Source organism: Oryctolagus cuniculus, chromosome 7 (assembly GCF_051225735.1).
Source record: "Oryctolagus cuniculus isolate XC-2025 breed Fujian yellow rabbit chromosome 7, ASM5122573v1, whole genome shotgun sequence".
NCBI lineage: Eukaryota > Metazoa > Chordata > Mammalia > Lagomorpha > Leporidae > Oryctolagus > Oryctolagus cuniculus.
In genome coordinates, this window is record NC_142873.1 from 54028144 (window position 1) to 54043641 (window position 15498).

The window sequence follows — 15498 nt, forward strand, 5'->3', positions numbered from 1 at the left end:
CACGGCGCAGTCTAAGAATCACATCGTGAGCGACTGTCACAATTCCGCACTGGGGCCTACCCCCATGTTGGTTTCTGGCTATGAGATCATCTTACAGGTATCTTCATTTAGCCTAGAAGGGAGAGAAAGTCGGGGGGTTGGGAGGAGAGGGCCTGAAAGAGAAGTACAGGCAGACAGGTAGAAAGAGGCCCCCAGGCAAACAAAGGGGATGTGCCAAGGCCTGCAGGCAAGTAAGTGAAGGTCACCTGTGCCTCACAGATTGTGTGCAAGTAAGGCTTTGTGTTGCCATTTAAACTGAGGCAGGGATGAGTTACACAACAGGCAGGGGATTGCTAAAGACCAGCTCTCTGCATCAGCATTTCAACACAGACGGAAGCCTCACGATGCCGGTCAGGGTCATTTCGCACAGCAGGGCACTACCTGTGCGTCTGTACTGTGCAACTGCTTCGCAGTTACCGACCCAGACAGCCGGGACACAAACGAGGCCCAACAGGAGGCAGCGGGGAGCTGGGGCTTGGGCACCCACTCCTGCCTGGACCGCTGGAGCCAGCCTCCTGGGGAAGAGCCTTGGTCTTCCTGGAACAGGGGCTGGAACCTTCCAGACCGGTTTGGCCCCAGCCTGCACCAAACACCTTTCTGTCCCACTCACGGAGCAGTCATGGAACCTTGAGATTTGCTTACTCCTCTATTCAAGGGGACAGTATCGAACTGCTCTTTCCTGGAAGGAGGCCTACCGGGTCCTGAGAATTCTGACAGACAGGGAATCTTCCCGGAGCAGCACCCTCCCAGCCCCCACCTTTCAGCTTGGTGGGGACTCCACCACCGATCCCCCCGAATGCATTCCTCCTCTCATCATGAGCACCTACAATTCTCCCACAGGGGCTCAGGGGGATCAGGAGGTGCTAAGGTGACACCTGCGATTCAGCCACCACCACCCCCATGCTGGAGACCAAGGGATAACAGGTGCCAAGATCAAGCTCCTCACACAGGTTCGATTTAAATTAAACTTCCTTTAATGAAATAAAAAACAAATGGTGCATTGCATAATATCTGTGGTCACAGTATAAAACAATACAATTAGTTCATATAACATCGGATATGGACAAAAATCCACAAGACCCCTTCTTTGTCTACGGAAAATCCTGCAGATCCTTATGTGCCACACTAAAAAAGAAAGCAAGTCAACCTTTTTCTCCTTGTGATCTGCACACAGATTTCTCACTGAGAATTTGGTCAAACAGCAGAGGAGAACTTACCCAAGTCCCAGCTCCCTCTTCCTCTGTTGTCATCGGTGAAGCTAAAAAAACCAAACACCCAACTTTTCAGAAAGTAGCAAGTTACGTAGTATTGCTTATTATTCCTGCCAAAAAGGCTCAGTCTTTGGCTCACAGATGTCGGTGACAAATCGTGGTTGCAGGCAGTCTGCAAAGCAAGAAGCAAGAGCCACCAGGGAAACAAGGGTCCGGGCAGGAGGGGCCTCCTCTACCCCAGAGCTCAGGGAGCCACGTGGCTGGGGGGGGAGGGGAGGAGGGAACACACAAATAAATACATTTCTAAATTAGGATTTAATCCAGCTGGTGAGTCAGAGTTCCACCGATCCATGAAAAATCTGCAAAGTTGTTAAAAAGTCAGTTTGCATTTTTCTTTTTGTTAAAAAGTGAAACGTGGATGTAAACATCGTAAAGTAAACAATTTACAGTACAGTCATGTGTCGCTTAACGACGGGCGCCCAGTCTGAGACGCGCGGGGCGCTCGCCCAAGCTCGGACGCCACGGTGTCACAGACGATGCCAGCACGCGGGGCTGCCCCGCTTCCCCGCGGTCAGGGACCCAAACGTCGTTACGAGGAGCATGACTGTCGTTTTGAGGCTTCTATCTGAACGTGGGTGAGGGTCTTTCTGGAGGGGAGGGGAGATATTTTTATGATTAGAAAAAAACCCCAAGCTTTATAGATAAAGTTTCTTTTCGTTAAGAAGTGCAATTTCGTCGCGTGAGGCCTGGCCAGGTCCATCCTGCATTCACACCAGTGCCGCTGGCCTCTTCCGGAAGAGCACTTTGTGGGGGGAACCCTATTTGGTACAACGAAAGAGTGTCACACTCACACATCCCAGGCCACGTCCCTGGAAGGGGTTACATCCTTGGCACAAAGCCCTGGGCTTTCTCCCCTTTGCCTCCCAGCCCCCAGGTGACTCGCAGTGGCCACAGACCCAGGCTCAGGGTGGAGGTCCATGTCTCCACACCTCTAGCCTTGAACTGTACCATGTTTGCAAGAAGGTACACACGGCGTGAGCACACATCACTTTCACCATCCAGAGTGCCTGGTGCGACTCTGCCTTCGGATCTACCCACACCAGGGGCCGCCTGGTCCCAGCCAAGCGGAAGTACCTTCTAGGATGGACCTGAGCTATAACAGTCCTGAATCTCCTTTTACCGGAAGTGTGGTAACAGGGCCCCGGCTGTTACTGATAGGGCACCTGTTGACACCTGTCCTCTCACCTGGGATGTACCTCCTCCCAAAAAGCGTGGTTAGAAAATGCCCAAATGTGCCACCACTGAGGCTGCTGCCTCCTCCTCCTGCCGCCACACTCCGGGCCTGCAGCGCCTCTGTGCTGAGCCTGAGGCAGAATGTAGAATTTCCAACCCACGTGGGCATCTCGGTGGGCAGAGCAGGGGAGCCCCGGGGGAACTCTGCCTCGGGCGGTAAGTGCAGAACCAGTGGTGGCCAGCAGAGAGGGGCAGGGGCAGGAGGTGGCGAGCCCAGCAGGGAGCTTGGTTCATCCAGCCCCGAGGTGACAAGGAGCCACCCGTGAATGGCCATCATGTTGCATTACTTTATTGCTCAAAACAAACGGACTGGGTGGCGCTAGATGCTCTGGGGCCAGGATGACAGCTCAGAGGGTTGCAGTCAGGCACCAGCGAGCCTCAGAGACCCTGCAGGGCCCCCAGTGTGGGACAGCACAAGCCGGGGCCTGGGAAGGTGCTCCTGCCTGCTGCCCTGTGCCTGGCTGGTACGGCCGGGCCGGTCGGCCTGCTCTCAATCCCACTTTCCAGGCTGGTCATGTGCCAGTGAATTGCTGGGTCTCCCTCGTGCTCCCAATAGGGAAGCAAACACGCCGCAGAGTACACCCTTCCTCGCTAACCCCTGCGGGGGATCCTAAAGAGCCCTGAAGGGCAGAAAAGGTCGAAGAAGACGTGGTTCTTCCAAACAACGCCAGATTCCTGGAAGCCCGCAGTTTTCTGCCTTTGTGCTAAGGGGCAGCGCATGCGGGAGCTGACCCACTTGCAGTTCCTCTGCCTCCCACAAGGGGCACCCGAGGGGAACTCCAAGGTGCCCCCACACTACTAGGCCTCTGCTCAAGCTCCCGAGGGTCCCCCCTGGCTCCCCTGCAGGCTCCCCCACCCCGGGGCCCAGGGCCTCAGAACTGTCCACGTTGGGTAGTGTCTGCTCCGCTCCTTGTCTCCAACCTGCCCTTCCTCGCAGACCTTCTTCCTGCCCTGGGCAGAGGTGGCTGCGTATTTGTCTCCATTCTCTTTCTTAAGGCTAAGGTGGCAAGATAAGGTGCTCGGTGGAGAGCCAAGTTCTGGATTCCAGGGCCGCCGTTTCAGCACTCGCACAAAAAACAAACACAAAACGAGTGGCCAAGGGGCAGAGAAGCGAAGGGGTTGAAAAAAAAATGCATTTGGGCTCAATGAGAAGTTACTTACTCCAAGTTTAGATTTCCAACGTTGTCTAAACCCCTGAAAATAGGGGGCGGGGCGGGGCAGCACAAGCCATGCCTCCAGCTCCGTACTGGGTGGAAGCCGAGCCCCAATCCAGCCCCCGCCGCCCCCACTGGACGGCGACTCTCGGTGGGCAGGTGCCTTCCCACCCGAGACCAAGAACTCCCAAGGCCTTCACCCCTTCCCTCACCGCCACCTCTCGCAACGAAAAGCTCTAAACACGCACAAGTCAGCGGATCTATAAACCAGTAGGAGAAGAAAAAAAAAACTAGACGCAGGTTAACCATTAGAAAGCCGCGCTCGGGAAACACACTGGACTCTGTATTTCGGAAAGTGAAAGTGCCGTGGGAGGAAGAGCTGTGTGCTGGTAACCATGTCTGCGCTCAGAACTTGACATGCGGCAGAGAGCGCGCGCGAGTCCCACCTGAGATTAGAGAGGACTGGTGTTCCGTGTCACACGCTTCGTTTTCCCAGACCGCGGTCCTCTTCTCGCCCCGCTGCGCCCTGAACGTCCCTCCCTCCCCGCAGCCTAGTCCATCTCCATGGACATGAGCCGGCGGCGCTCCCGCCGCGTCTCCTGCACCTCCTTCTTGCAACACCAGTGCGAGCTGCAGTACCCGATGAGGCAGGACAGGAGCCCGATGACGGTGGACAGGCCCACGCCGATCAGCAGCGGGTACTTGAAGGCGTTCAGCACTGGCAGGGGAGAGAGCAAATGGGGAGCCGGTTAGTGGGGCTTGCATGCCCCTCGGCCTCCCTCCCTCCCTCCCTCCCTCGGGAGTGGGTGCTGAGCACCTAGCACGGCCCTGGAGCAGCTCAGCCTTTATATGAGCAAATGTCTTCCTACCCAGTTCTCTGTGTGTGTACGCAGTGCGAACCCGCTGGGGGAAGGGGTGGGGAAGCAAAAAAGATTCCACTCGAAGCCTTTGAATGTCAACCTGCTTTTTAAGGTTTTGGCAGGAGATTGATTTTTAAAAGTCAGGATAAGGGCACCGCACATTCGGCAGCAGATGCATCCTTTAAAAAACTGCATAAATCAATTCTATGCATCAAATAACTGAAGTGTACTAAGGGAGCTATTTTAAGTAACACTATAGTAAATTATCTAGCAAAGTGAATAATCACTCCCCTACTTGTTTGGGAAATCTGGGCTCTCATATGGAGTCGCTTCAAGCAAGGAATTTCTCAGATGCAAATACGGTATTATAGTCGAGTGGAGTTTCAGAGGCACAGGATCTTTCTCGGACAGGTGCAGATTCCACCCCCGAAATCCCGTCTTCCTTTCTCCGTATGGACCAATGCTCCTGCTCCCTGGGTGATCACTGACCTGTGCTAAGTGCCTTGTATTTACTATGGCTTCATTTTCACAGCAGCCCAGGAGAGAGGACTGTACCAGAGGAACCAGATCAGAAACGCGAAGTGGGGGCCGGCACTGTGCCTCCACCTGGGCCGTGGCATCCCATATGGGTGCTGGTTCATGTTCTGGCTGCTTCTCTTCTGACCTGCCCTCTGCTTGTGGCCTGGAGGGGGCGGTGGAGGACGGCCCACGTGCTTGGGCCCCTGCAACCATATGGGAGACCAGGAGGAAGTTCTGGCTCCTGGCTTCAGATGGGCTCAGCTTTGGCCATCACAGCCATTTGGAGAGTGGGCCAGCAGATGGAAGACCTTTCTTTCTGTCTCTCCCTGTCTATAACTCTGCCTTTCAGATAAATAAATAAATAATCTTAAAAGAAAAGAAAGGAACACTAAGTGACCCATGGAAGAGCTGAGGCTCCAACTCCCTTCTGCCCTAAACTGACAAATCATTAGAGAAACAGACTGCAAAGGCCCTGGTACTCCTTGGAGGCACCTGGACTTGAATTCTCTCCGTGAAATTATTTCAATTCACATTTACTTTCTTTTTTTTCCTTTTTCTTTTTCTTTTCTTTCTTTCTTTTATCTTTCTTTCTTTTTTTTTTTTTTTTTTTGAAAGGCAGAGTGGAGAGTGAGAGAGAGAGACAGAGAGAAAGGTCTTCCTTTGCCATTGGTTCACCCTCCAATGGGTGCTGAGGCTGGCGCGCTGCGGCCGGCACACCGCGCTGATCCAAAGGCAGGAGCCAGGTGCTTATCCTGGTCTCCCATGGGGTGCAGGGCCCAAGCACCTGGGCCATCCTCCACTGCACTCCCAGGCCAGAGTAGAGAGCTGGCCTGGAAGAGGGGCAACCGGGACAGAATCCAGTGCCCCGACCGGGACTAGAACCTGGTGTGCGAGCGCCGCTAGGCGGAGGATTAGCCTAGTGAGCCGCGGCGCCGGCCACATTTACTTTCAGAGAAGGCATGTTTCTCGGGAACCAACAGCTGTCCCCACCCTGGGAAGCTCTGGGAACAGAGCTGGTGGTCCGTGTGGGCCAGCAAGGCCGAGGGTCACCCTGCTGTCTCTGGCTCCATGGAGCCAGACACCCACATCTGCACTAGCGACCGCAGGAGGAGCCGCCCTTCTCTAAGAAGCACCGCCATCAGGTGCGCATGAGGGGCGGGTGTCTGAGCTTCAGCCCTGCCTAGAGACCTGTGCCCTCCCTCTCTGCCCTGTTCTCTGCCTGCCCCGAGGGATCTGTGCCAACCCCAGGACACAGCAAGGTGGGCTTCTCAAACACTCTTTGCAGCAAGTCTTAAAAAATCCTTTCCAATGGTGCCTGCAGCACACAGTAAGAAAGGCAGGGAAGACAGGGAGAGCTGCCTGTGCCCCTTCTGGGGACAGGCGGAGGCCAGGCCTAGAGAGCAAGCAGGACGGACTGTGGTGCCTTCTCAATGCCCTGGGAGCCGGGCTTCTGCCAGCTGCAGCAGGGTACACAGAGACGACCCCCGCAAACACCGAGAGGCCGACGTGCGTGTGGCGCTTACCGTCCATCTTCACGGTGATGAAGATGGGCTTGGACTGGATCTCTGCCTCCTTCTGCCAGGAGCCCGTGGGCGACTTCACCCACGGCGTCACGGAACAATAGTAGTTGCCGAAGTCCTGGTCCTCGGAGCCGTGCACCTGCAGCAAGAACTCCAGCGCGCTCACGCGCTCCAGGCTGAGGTCGCTCTTCCAGTCCCTCCGGGCTGTCGTCACAATCCCCTTCCGGTCCAGCGAGGACAGCAGGATGGGGGCCTTGTCCAAGCCGAAGGAGTGCACAGCAAACCAGGACACGTCGAAGGCCATGTCATCTGCAGGTTACCAAGCCAAAGGCCTGGGGTCAGCGCGGTGGGCAGCGGCGACACAGACACCTCCCACGCATGAGATTCCTGCTCCAGGCCAGTGCCAGCGCCACGCCTCAGCCTACAGTGAAGGCGCTGTTGCGTTCCCTCCTGCCCCTGGGAGGGCCTCGTACCTTCCTCAAGGCTGCACAGCCCAAGGAAGCCAAGGGTACAGCTTGCCCCAGAGATCTGAGCCCTCACCACTGCACCACCACCACCCGTAGCCTAAGGAGTCACAGGCAGTCAGGGCAGAAGGGGACTCCCACAGAGAACACCGATCATCAGGCTGCCATGAAGTGATACTGCAACTGACACCTCAGGCAGAGGAACCCAGACTGGAAGGATACTAACGCTGTGCAGGACAAGCACCGAAAATGAATTGCACAAAACTTACAGTTACACTTTATCATTTACTGTGGTTTTTTTTCCCCTCTCCTTGCCAAAGTGCTTAAGTTCAAAACAAAAGAGGAAAAAAAAATGTCAAGCTGAGAAAATTGAGCACGGTTTAATAGTCCCAGAGAGTAACGCTGCTGAATGGCAAAGTGCTCTGTGAAATTAAAGATTCCAACAGCCGCAAATAAATTTGTATGGGCCTGAGAGAAGGGAGACTTTGGCACAAGCAGGGACTGTAGAGGCTGTGAAAACGGTGCACAGCACAGGCCCCGACCCCTGCTCGGGACCAGGGTCAACCACGTTCAGCTGTGTCAGCTCTGGGACTGCCGCAGTGGCCAAGAAAGGCCCAGGGCCACAAGCACTGTTTTACCCAAAATCCTCCCAAGAAGGGTTTTTATGTGAATGTTTGATGAAACAATTTTTCCCAACAATGAAAAACAAACAAAAAAAAAAACCAGCATTCATTCATTTAGTAAAAACCCACTAACAGCCTCGGAAAGCATGTCACAAATGAATTATGCCCAGATGCTTCCATATTAAAAAAAGAATGTCTGTTAAATGAAAGCAAGAATTAACGGAACCATCCAGACGGTAATTCCTTTTCGGCTCAGTCTAAAAACCATCGTCTCTTCTTTCTCTCCCCTTCAAGCCACTGTGGCCCTGGAACATGTTTCTTCTTCCCAGAGTGAAAATCCTCTCGCTCCAGGAAGAGCAGCTCCCCTGGGGGCAGCGGGGCCGAGTGGGCACCCCGCTCACGTGTAGGTTCGCCGTGAAGGCCCCACCCAGTGCTGGTGTCTGCGCCCAGCTGCTCCCGGAAAGCACAAAGTCACCATGGAAGCCCCTTCCTTGTGTGAAGACTGTGGCCCCTGATGCCAGCTCTGCCTCCCGTGTGGTGCTGGGCACCCACTGCCACGTGACCCGGGTGAATCACCAAGTTCTCTGGGACTTGGTTCCCTCCTCCGTAAAATGAAAACAATAGCACCCACAAGTTAAATGTATTATAGTTACTAAGAAAAAAAAATGCTTAGAACAGGTCCTGGCGCTTAGGAAGTGCTCAGTAAAAGTAGGCCAACCACGCACTTTATCATCCCTACACTTCAGCATCTGTGGTCCCATGCAGATGCCACGCATGGGAAGGCCACGATGCTGTTGAGGCTCTGTCTGCACTAGCTGGTGCACTGGCCTCTGCCTCTGCCCCTACAGGCATCAGCCACTGAAACTCTCACTCCTGTCCCTTTCTCCAGGGGACTGGGGCTGCCTCAGGCAGGCCATGAAGCACCCTAGCTGCTCGGCCCTCCCGCCTCAGGACAATGACCCCTGAGGGGCTGTAAAAGCCCAGTGCCCTCAGCTCTGGGTGGACCACCCGCATTCTGCGACAGGCCTTGCGCTGCAGCACCCGCCTGGGGAGGGAGGCTTGCTCCAGATTCACTCTGCCTGTCCTGCAAGGCTGCTCCACTGCCTCTCAGTGCTGGGTCTCCGTGAACCACTGGCAGGCTTGGGTCAGGCTTCGTGTCTAGGGAACCCGACCAAGACGCCGCCTCCAGAGGGCCCCTGCCCCACCCTGGCTGCCGTGGCCTTGGCCCTTGGAGCCCAGCTGCACTGCGTCCTTGCCAGGGGAGCACTCTCCAGCCCCTAGGAAGCATGAGGACAAACTGAACCACAGCTGTGTTTAATTATTCAGAATCTTCTCCCCTGACATAGCCCAAGAGTGCAAAGTTCTGGAAAATTGTGATCTGCAAGATAACAGCCACCTATAGCTTTGAAATTACTCTGGAGGAAAAGACTTCCATATTGAGGGCATAGCCGGTGACCCGTTAATTTACCGAGAGGCAGCACTTAGAGGATTTGGTTGTGCGTATCATACGTGAGCTTTAAGGGTGAAAATGGCATTACCTTATACCGGCTTTTGGGGAGCATGTCCCGCCCCTTTCCCGGGCGGTCTCTTCTGCTGCCCCTTCCATTTCACTTCTGAGTGCTACCTCCGTGTCCTCCATCCATCTACACAGAGGCAGCTGAGTACAGGAGTGGCCGCTTACTCAAGACCCAGGCTCCGGGGGCCGGCACTGTGGCGTAGCAGGTAAAGCTGCGGCTTGCAGCGCCAGCTTCCAATACAGGCATTGGTCTGTGGCCTGGCTGCTCCACTTCCGATCCAGCTCCCTGCTAATGCGCAAAGCGGCAAAGGATGGCCCATGTGTTCGGGCCCCTGCCACCCACATGGGAGGCCCAGAAGAAGCTCCTGGCTTTGGCCTGGCCCAGTCCCAGCTGTTGCAGCCATTTGGGGATTGAACTAGTGGATGGAAGATCTCTGTCCTTCACTTGCTTTAACGCTTTCAAATAAATAAATAAATACATCTTTAAAAAAACAAATCCCCAGGCTCTACATTTCTTTAACTAACTTGATGGGTTTGATGAGTTTCTTTCGTTACATCTTCCACAAATGCGTCTTATTCCCACCTCTGAAGTGTATGCATGTCCAGCTTCCCGAAGACAGTCATGGTGGGTGTCACTCAACAGTCCAGGCATCAGCCAGCTGCAGCCCTCAGGCTGGACCCAGGCCGCCGTGAGCTTCTGTAAATAAAGCCGCGCCGGAACGCAGCCCTGGCCGTTGGCTTATGTTATTATCCACAGCCGCTTTCATGCTACAGTCAGTGCGAGGCGGAGTCCCTGCAGAGCCTGCCTGGCCCGCACAGCCAAAAGTACTTCCTGCGAGGCCCCTTGCAGAAGACACTCGCTGGCCCCAAACCGGCGGCCTCCCTGCCAGAGCCTGAGCGATGGGGCCACCCAGGCCTCTGCTGCCAGCCCCCGGCCCGGGGCGCTCGCTCTGATTTCACCGCTGGCCATTTGCCCCACGCTTTCTATGCTCTCCTCGCCTGGGCCACACCTCAGCCGTCTCTACACAGAATGCTGGGACCAGGCACAATGTTCAAGGTGCCACCTGCTGGAAGCCAAGGCTTTGCCTGTGACAGGGTGGGGCGGTACAGAGTGCTCGGGGTCCGAGTAGCAGAGGTGAAAAAGCAGCCTGGGATGAGCCAGGTACCACGTGAAGCCCCTGGGAAAAGGCAGAGGTGGGCGCAGTCCTGGTTGGCAACACACAGACACCCTGAAGGTGGTCAACATTCTTGCAAGCCCTCGGGGGTAAGACCGACGGGTCCCCTGGCTCGTGGGCATCCTGTTGGGCACGGCTAATATTTTCTACAAAAGAAAGGCCTGCAGAGATTTCCTGAGAATTCTAATGGCAACAGCGCCCGGGGCGCCCCTCTGCTGCGCTCCTTCACCACGCTCATTGCTAAGGGATGCTACACGCTTAGTTCTGGCTGGTGTCTGTAGCTGGCTCGCAAGCTTCAAGCGCTCCGCATGGCACCGTCCCCAGCATCTGCAGCCGCACCTGTGCATTGAAGGGGCTCAGGTATATCTGAATAAATGAACGAGGCCCACAGGTCAGCAGTGGGACCTGGCGGGCCGAGTCAGACTAGCCCAAAGCAGGCCCGGAGGGACCTGCTGGTCACCCCGACAGCTCATCCATCCAGCAGCTATGAAACCCCGACACGGTACAACGTACAAGCCAGGCAATCGCGGGATTAAAGAGACCATCCAGTACCTGCCCCTGCCATCTGTGTGACACAGTGGGGATGAGATGGGGGAACAGTCATAGAAAGCCACATGGGGACAGGGTGTGGGGGGGAGATAGGTACCTGGATCCAGCACGGCCCCCTCGACGGTGACGATGCAGAACAATCTCACCAGGTCTCCCCGGGTGACTGACGGTGTTTCCGAGTGCACAGAGGCATTAAAAACTGGACCTGGAAGAAGGCACACCAGCATCATGACCCTTTGGCGCTTTTCTGAGATTTCATCACTGATGCTCGTGTGGGCATCGACACGTGGGGACTGGTCCAGACACGGACAGGAGCCGTGTTCTCCGGCCGCCTTCTGCTCCTCCGAGACAGGGGCGTTGGGTGCCTCCATATGAACTTCCTCTCAAGAGTACAGCAAAACAGAACCATCCCAAGGAATTACTTCTACTTCTGGCTTTTTTCACCTGCCCATCTGAAAGCCGTGGTCACCAGGGGAAGGCCGCCCCGACCCCGGCACAGCCTGGCTTCGTTCTGGTTCAGTGTGGGGACTGCTAGGCCAGGGCGGCTTGGAGATCAGCCGGACAGGGACTGGCCCAGGGATGCTTTTGGTCCCAGTGAAGCAAGTGGCCTCATCATGCTGTGCTGGCTGATGGGCACAGAGGCCTTGCTGTGTGTGGAGAGGCTGAAATGCACGGAGACACTGCTAATGTTCCCATAAGTGCAGGGGAGCACAAAGCATGGCTCCAGGCCACCAGGCCCTACTAAGGCAGGCTGGCTGCTCAAGTCGGGGAGGCTGTGCTTATGCGGTCAGGGAATGTATGGGAACACTGCACTTTCTGCCCACTCATCTGCAGTAACTTAAAACTGCCCTTTAAAAAAATCTAGGGACTGGCACTGTGGTACCGCAGGTAAAGCTGCTGCCTGCAGTGCCAGCATCCCATACGGGCGCTGGTTCGAGTCTCGGCTGCTCCACTTCCAATCCAGCTCTGTTATGGCCTGGGAAAGCAGCAGAAAATGGCCCAAGTCCTTGGGCCCCTGCACCCACGTGGGAGACCCAGAAGAAGCTCCTGGCTCCTGGCTCCGGCCATCTGGGGGAGTGAACCAGCAGATGAAAGGCTCTCTCTCTCTCTGCCTCTCTTTAACTTCACATAAATAAATAAATCTTAAAAAAAAAAAAAAAAAAAGTCTAAAGCTGAGCAAACAAAAATCCTCTATCCATGTAGAACTTGTCTTGCATTCCTCCCTGAGAACACTATGGACATCATACCTATGCACGGGGAGCATTTCATAGCTTTAAGCTAAGCGCATCTAAGAGTTCAAGGTTTAATTGATCCCAACTGGGTTTCCTGGGTAGCAAAGAGAGATGGATCTGGGCGGTGACTGTCAAGTTCATTAGAAGAATTCAGGTGTGACTACTTTCTCGTTCAGCTCGCCAGAAAGGAAAAAGTACCGCAGTGCACTTTTTATAAACTTGCAGATGAAGTGACTATGAGAGAGACAGAGAGAGGGAGGAGAGGCAGGCAGGCAGGGAGTGGTGGGAGGGGGCGGACACAAGGCCATGGCACTCCCGGAGGGAGTCACTGAAGTGCCTCATTTCCATTTCACCATGATAACTACTAACGGGTACCCTTACTGCATTGCTTTCCCTACACCAAGTATCTGACAGATTTGTTTTGCTGGGAGAAAGCTGAAGGGTGGTTGTAGAACATGGAACCCTGTGGGGTCAGGCGGCCCTGGGTGGGTCCTGCTGAGGTTTCTGATTAGCCCTGGAGCGCGGGACTGGGGGCATGAACTCCAGGCAGAAGGAGAACACAACAGTCCCAGGAGACGCAGAGAGGGACGGAGCACGAGGGCAGGGCATCCTGAGCCACTCTGGACACCTCCTTCAGTGCGCTCAGCTCTGGCCCCAGCTCCTTCGGGCCCCACCACCCAGACCTGCCCTGCAGCTGCTCTGAGCCGGCCGGGCACGGGTCTCCGGGTGGTTCTTTATGCCTCTGATGGCCACCTGGGAGTGGGTGCAGGATGGCAGCAACAGGGTGTGCACAGTATTATCATGGATTACAGATGTCACATAATAAACAGAACTACACCAAGGCCCTTTCTTAAGAGAACACAAAATGACAAAAGATTAAGAAATCTTCGGGGCCAGCACTGTGGCGTAGCGGGTGAAGCCACCGCCTACAGTACCCACACCAGTTCACGTCCTGGCTGCTCCACTTCCAACCCAGCTCTCTGTTATGACCTGGGAAACCAGTGGAAGATGGCCCATGTCCTTGGACCCCTGCACCTGCGTGGGAGACCCGGAAGAAGCTCCTGGCTTCAGATCAGAGCAGGCCATTGCACTATCTGGGGAGTGAATCAGCAGATGGAAGACCTCTCTCTCTCTGCCTCTCTAATAAATAAATAAATCTTTAACAAAAAAAGTAAAAAAAAGAAATCTCCATAATGGATTCTTATTTTTTATCAAGTTAATTTGAAACAGCAAAGAAAGGCTTACCCAGATGGGCTATAGTTCACTTTTCCTTTATGTTCCCAAAGAACACCAGTGCCTGTTGGGTCACGAGTGACAGTTCCTATACTCCCTACCAGCCGTGGCTGTGGCAACCAGGACAGTGTCCGTGCTGTGGCCCAGAAAGTGGACATGGCCAGGACGAGGCCTTCGTGTGGTGGGCCCTTCACAGCAGGGGGTTTCCTTCCAGCACGGTCACAGCTTGCTGGGTCGCTATCCCAAGCTCAGCAATATTTTCACGACGGTCACTCTCTGTGGTCGTGCTGCTACTGTGAGGGGATCTGTCTGGTCAGCCCCACAGGTGACAGACAACGGCACACAATGTTTGTGACCAACCAGAGTCACCAAGGGTGCCCGATTCCCAGCCTGCAGAGTGCACAAGAACCCCTCAGCTTTTAAATACGAATGCTGACACAAACCATGTCCTAACCCAGCTTCTAAAATAAGTGTCTGTCAATGGCAGTCTTTTTATGAAAGCAAAAATTGTAGATCATCTGCCTGTTTGTTAAGTAGCGTAACAATTCAGCAAATCCTAGTCCATGGAGTCACTGAAGCTGGTATTTACCTAGAGTTTATTCTAACACCAACACTGCTTATCTTATAACATTAAGTGGGAAAAAGCAAGCTATGAAACAGTGTATATGTTCTAATGTCAAAGTCATGAGGAAAACACACCCAGGAAATGAACACAAAAGAATCATCTCAGTTTGCAGGATTCTCTTCTTCTTCCTTTTACTTTACTCTATTTTCACATTTTCTGTATTAAGGAGAAAAATTGCACTTTTATTCTATTAAAAGGCCCAAGGTTACATCATTACCTTTCTGATTTCCTAATTTCCTCCTGACACTGGACTCCATCAAGAGGCCAGGGCCCTGAAATCGGGACGGGAGGGTGGACACTGCAAAGACCTTCTCATCCTGAGTCTTAAAACATGCTGCTGAATTTTAGGAAGCAAAGTCTCTGCTTTCAAGTCCATGTTTGTTGGGGCTACTCAGGGCTACAGCGTTGTGCTGGGTGAATGTGATGGCAGCTTCTCCTACTTAAAGTGTGAACTGACCATGATAACTCCACGGATTAAATAAAATAAAAATCTTAGGCAGTCCATTCAATCTGGAAGCTGCAGGCAATTTATCTGTTAGGCTAAGATTTTGAAAACTGAAAAATAAGATTCAATATGCACTCTCCACTCAGAAAAGCTTGGAAAGATTTCATGTCTTCCTTCTTCTATGTAACAGATTAAAAGAAAGATTAAATAAAAATGTAAAACAAGATGGAATTGATGCCTTTAGCTACACAAATTAAGGATATGAATCACATCATCATCTCATCTCAAGGAACACCAAAGCAGAGTCAGACAACACCCAACAACTCTCCAGAAGAACCCTCAGTAACTTCGGAATCAAAGGAAGCTCCTTCAGCCTGCTAAAGGACATCTATGACAAACCCTTGTCTGATATGATACTTGGTAGTAAAAGACTGAACGCTTTCCTCCTGCCATCAGCAACAAGCCCAGGATGCACACTTGTGCTGCTTCTATTCAACACAGTCACGGAGGTTCCAGAACCTAGCGCAGTTAAGCAAGAAAAACAAATGGAAGGCATTCAGCTCAGAAAGGAAGAAGCGGAACAACCTCTATTCACAGGTGATATGATGTTGTCTTTAAAAGCCAGACATCCGTAAGACAGTGTTAGAACTAATAAATATGATACGGGGCCGCCGCTGTGGTGCAGTGGGTTAAAGCCACCACCTGAAGCACTGGCATCCCATATGGGTGCCGGTTCTAGTTCTGGCGGCTCCTCTTCTGATCCAGTTCTCTGCTGTGGCCTGGGAAAGCAGTGGAAGATAGCCCAAGTCCTTGGGCCCCTGCACCCGTGTGGGAGACCTGGAGGAAGCTCCTGGCTCCTGGCTTTGGATCGGCCCAGCTCCGGCAGTTGCAACCATCTGGGAAATCAATCAGTGGATGTAAGACCTCTCTCTCTGCCTCTACCTCTCTCTGTAACTCTTTCAAATAAATAAAAATAAATCTTTAAAAAATGATATAAGACCAACATAGAAAAATCTATTGTGTTTCTACATAACTGCAAT

The 15498-nt window shown here is 53.5% G+C and overlaps 1 protein-coding gene across 1 annotated transcript in view; it reads right to left on the reverse strand.

The window, feature by feature from the left end:
* Window positions 1-990: 990 nt before the first annotated feature.
* The window catches only part of PTGFRN (prostaglandin F2 receptor inhibitor), a 79286-nt gene continuing 64778 nt past the window's right edge, over window positions 991-15498 (reverse strand). Inside the window, exons 7-9 of the mRNA XM_008264605.5 lie at window positions 11021-11128; window positions 6600-6905; window positions 991-4415 (exon numbers count right to left, since the gene is read on the reverse strand). Coding sequence (XP_008262827.4) covers window positions 4249-4415; window positions 6600-6905; window positions 11021-11128 — 581 coding nt within the window. The 3' untranslated portion in view covers window positions 991-4248. The remainder of the gene's footprint in view (window positions 4416-6599; window positions 6906-11020; window positions 11129-15498) is intronic.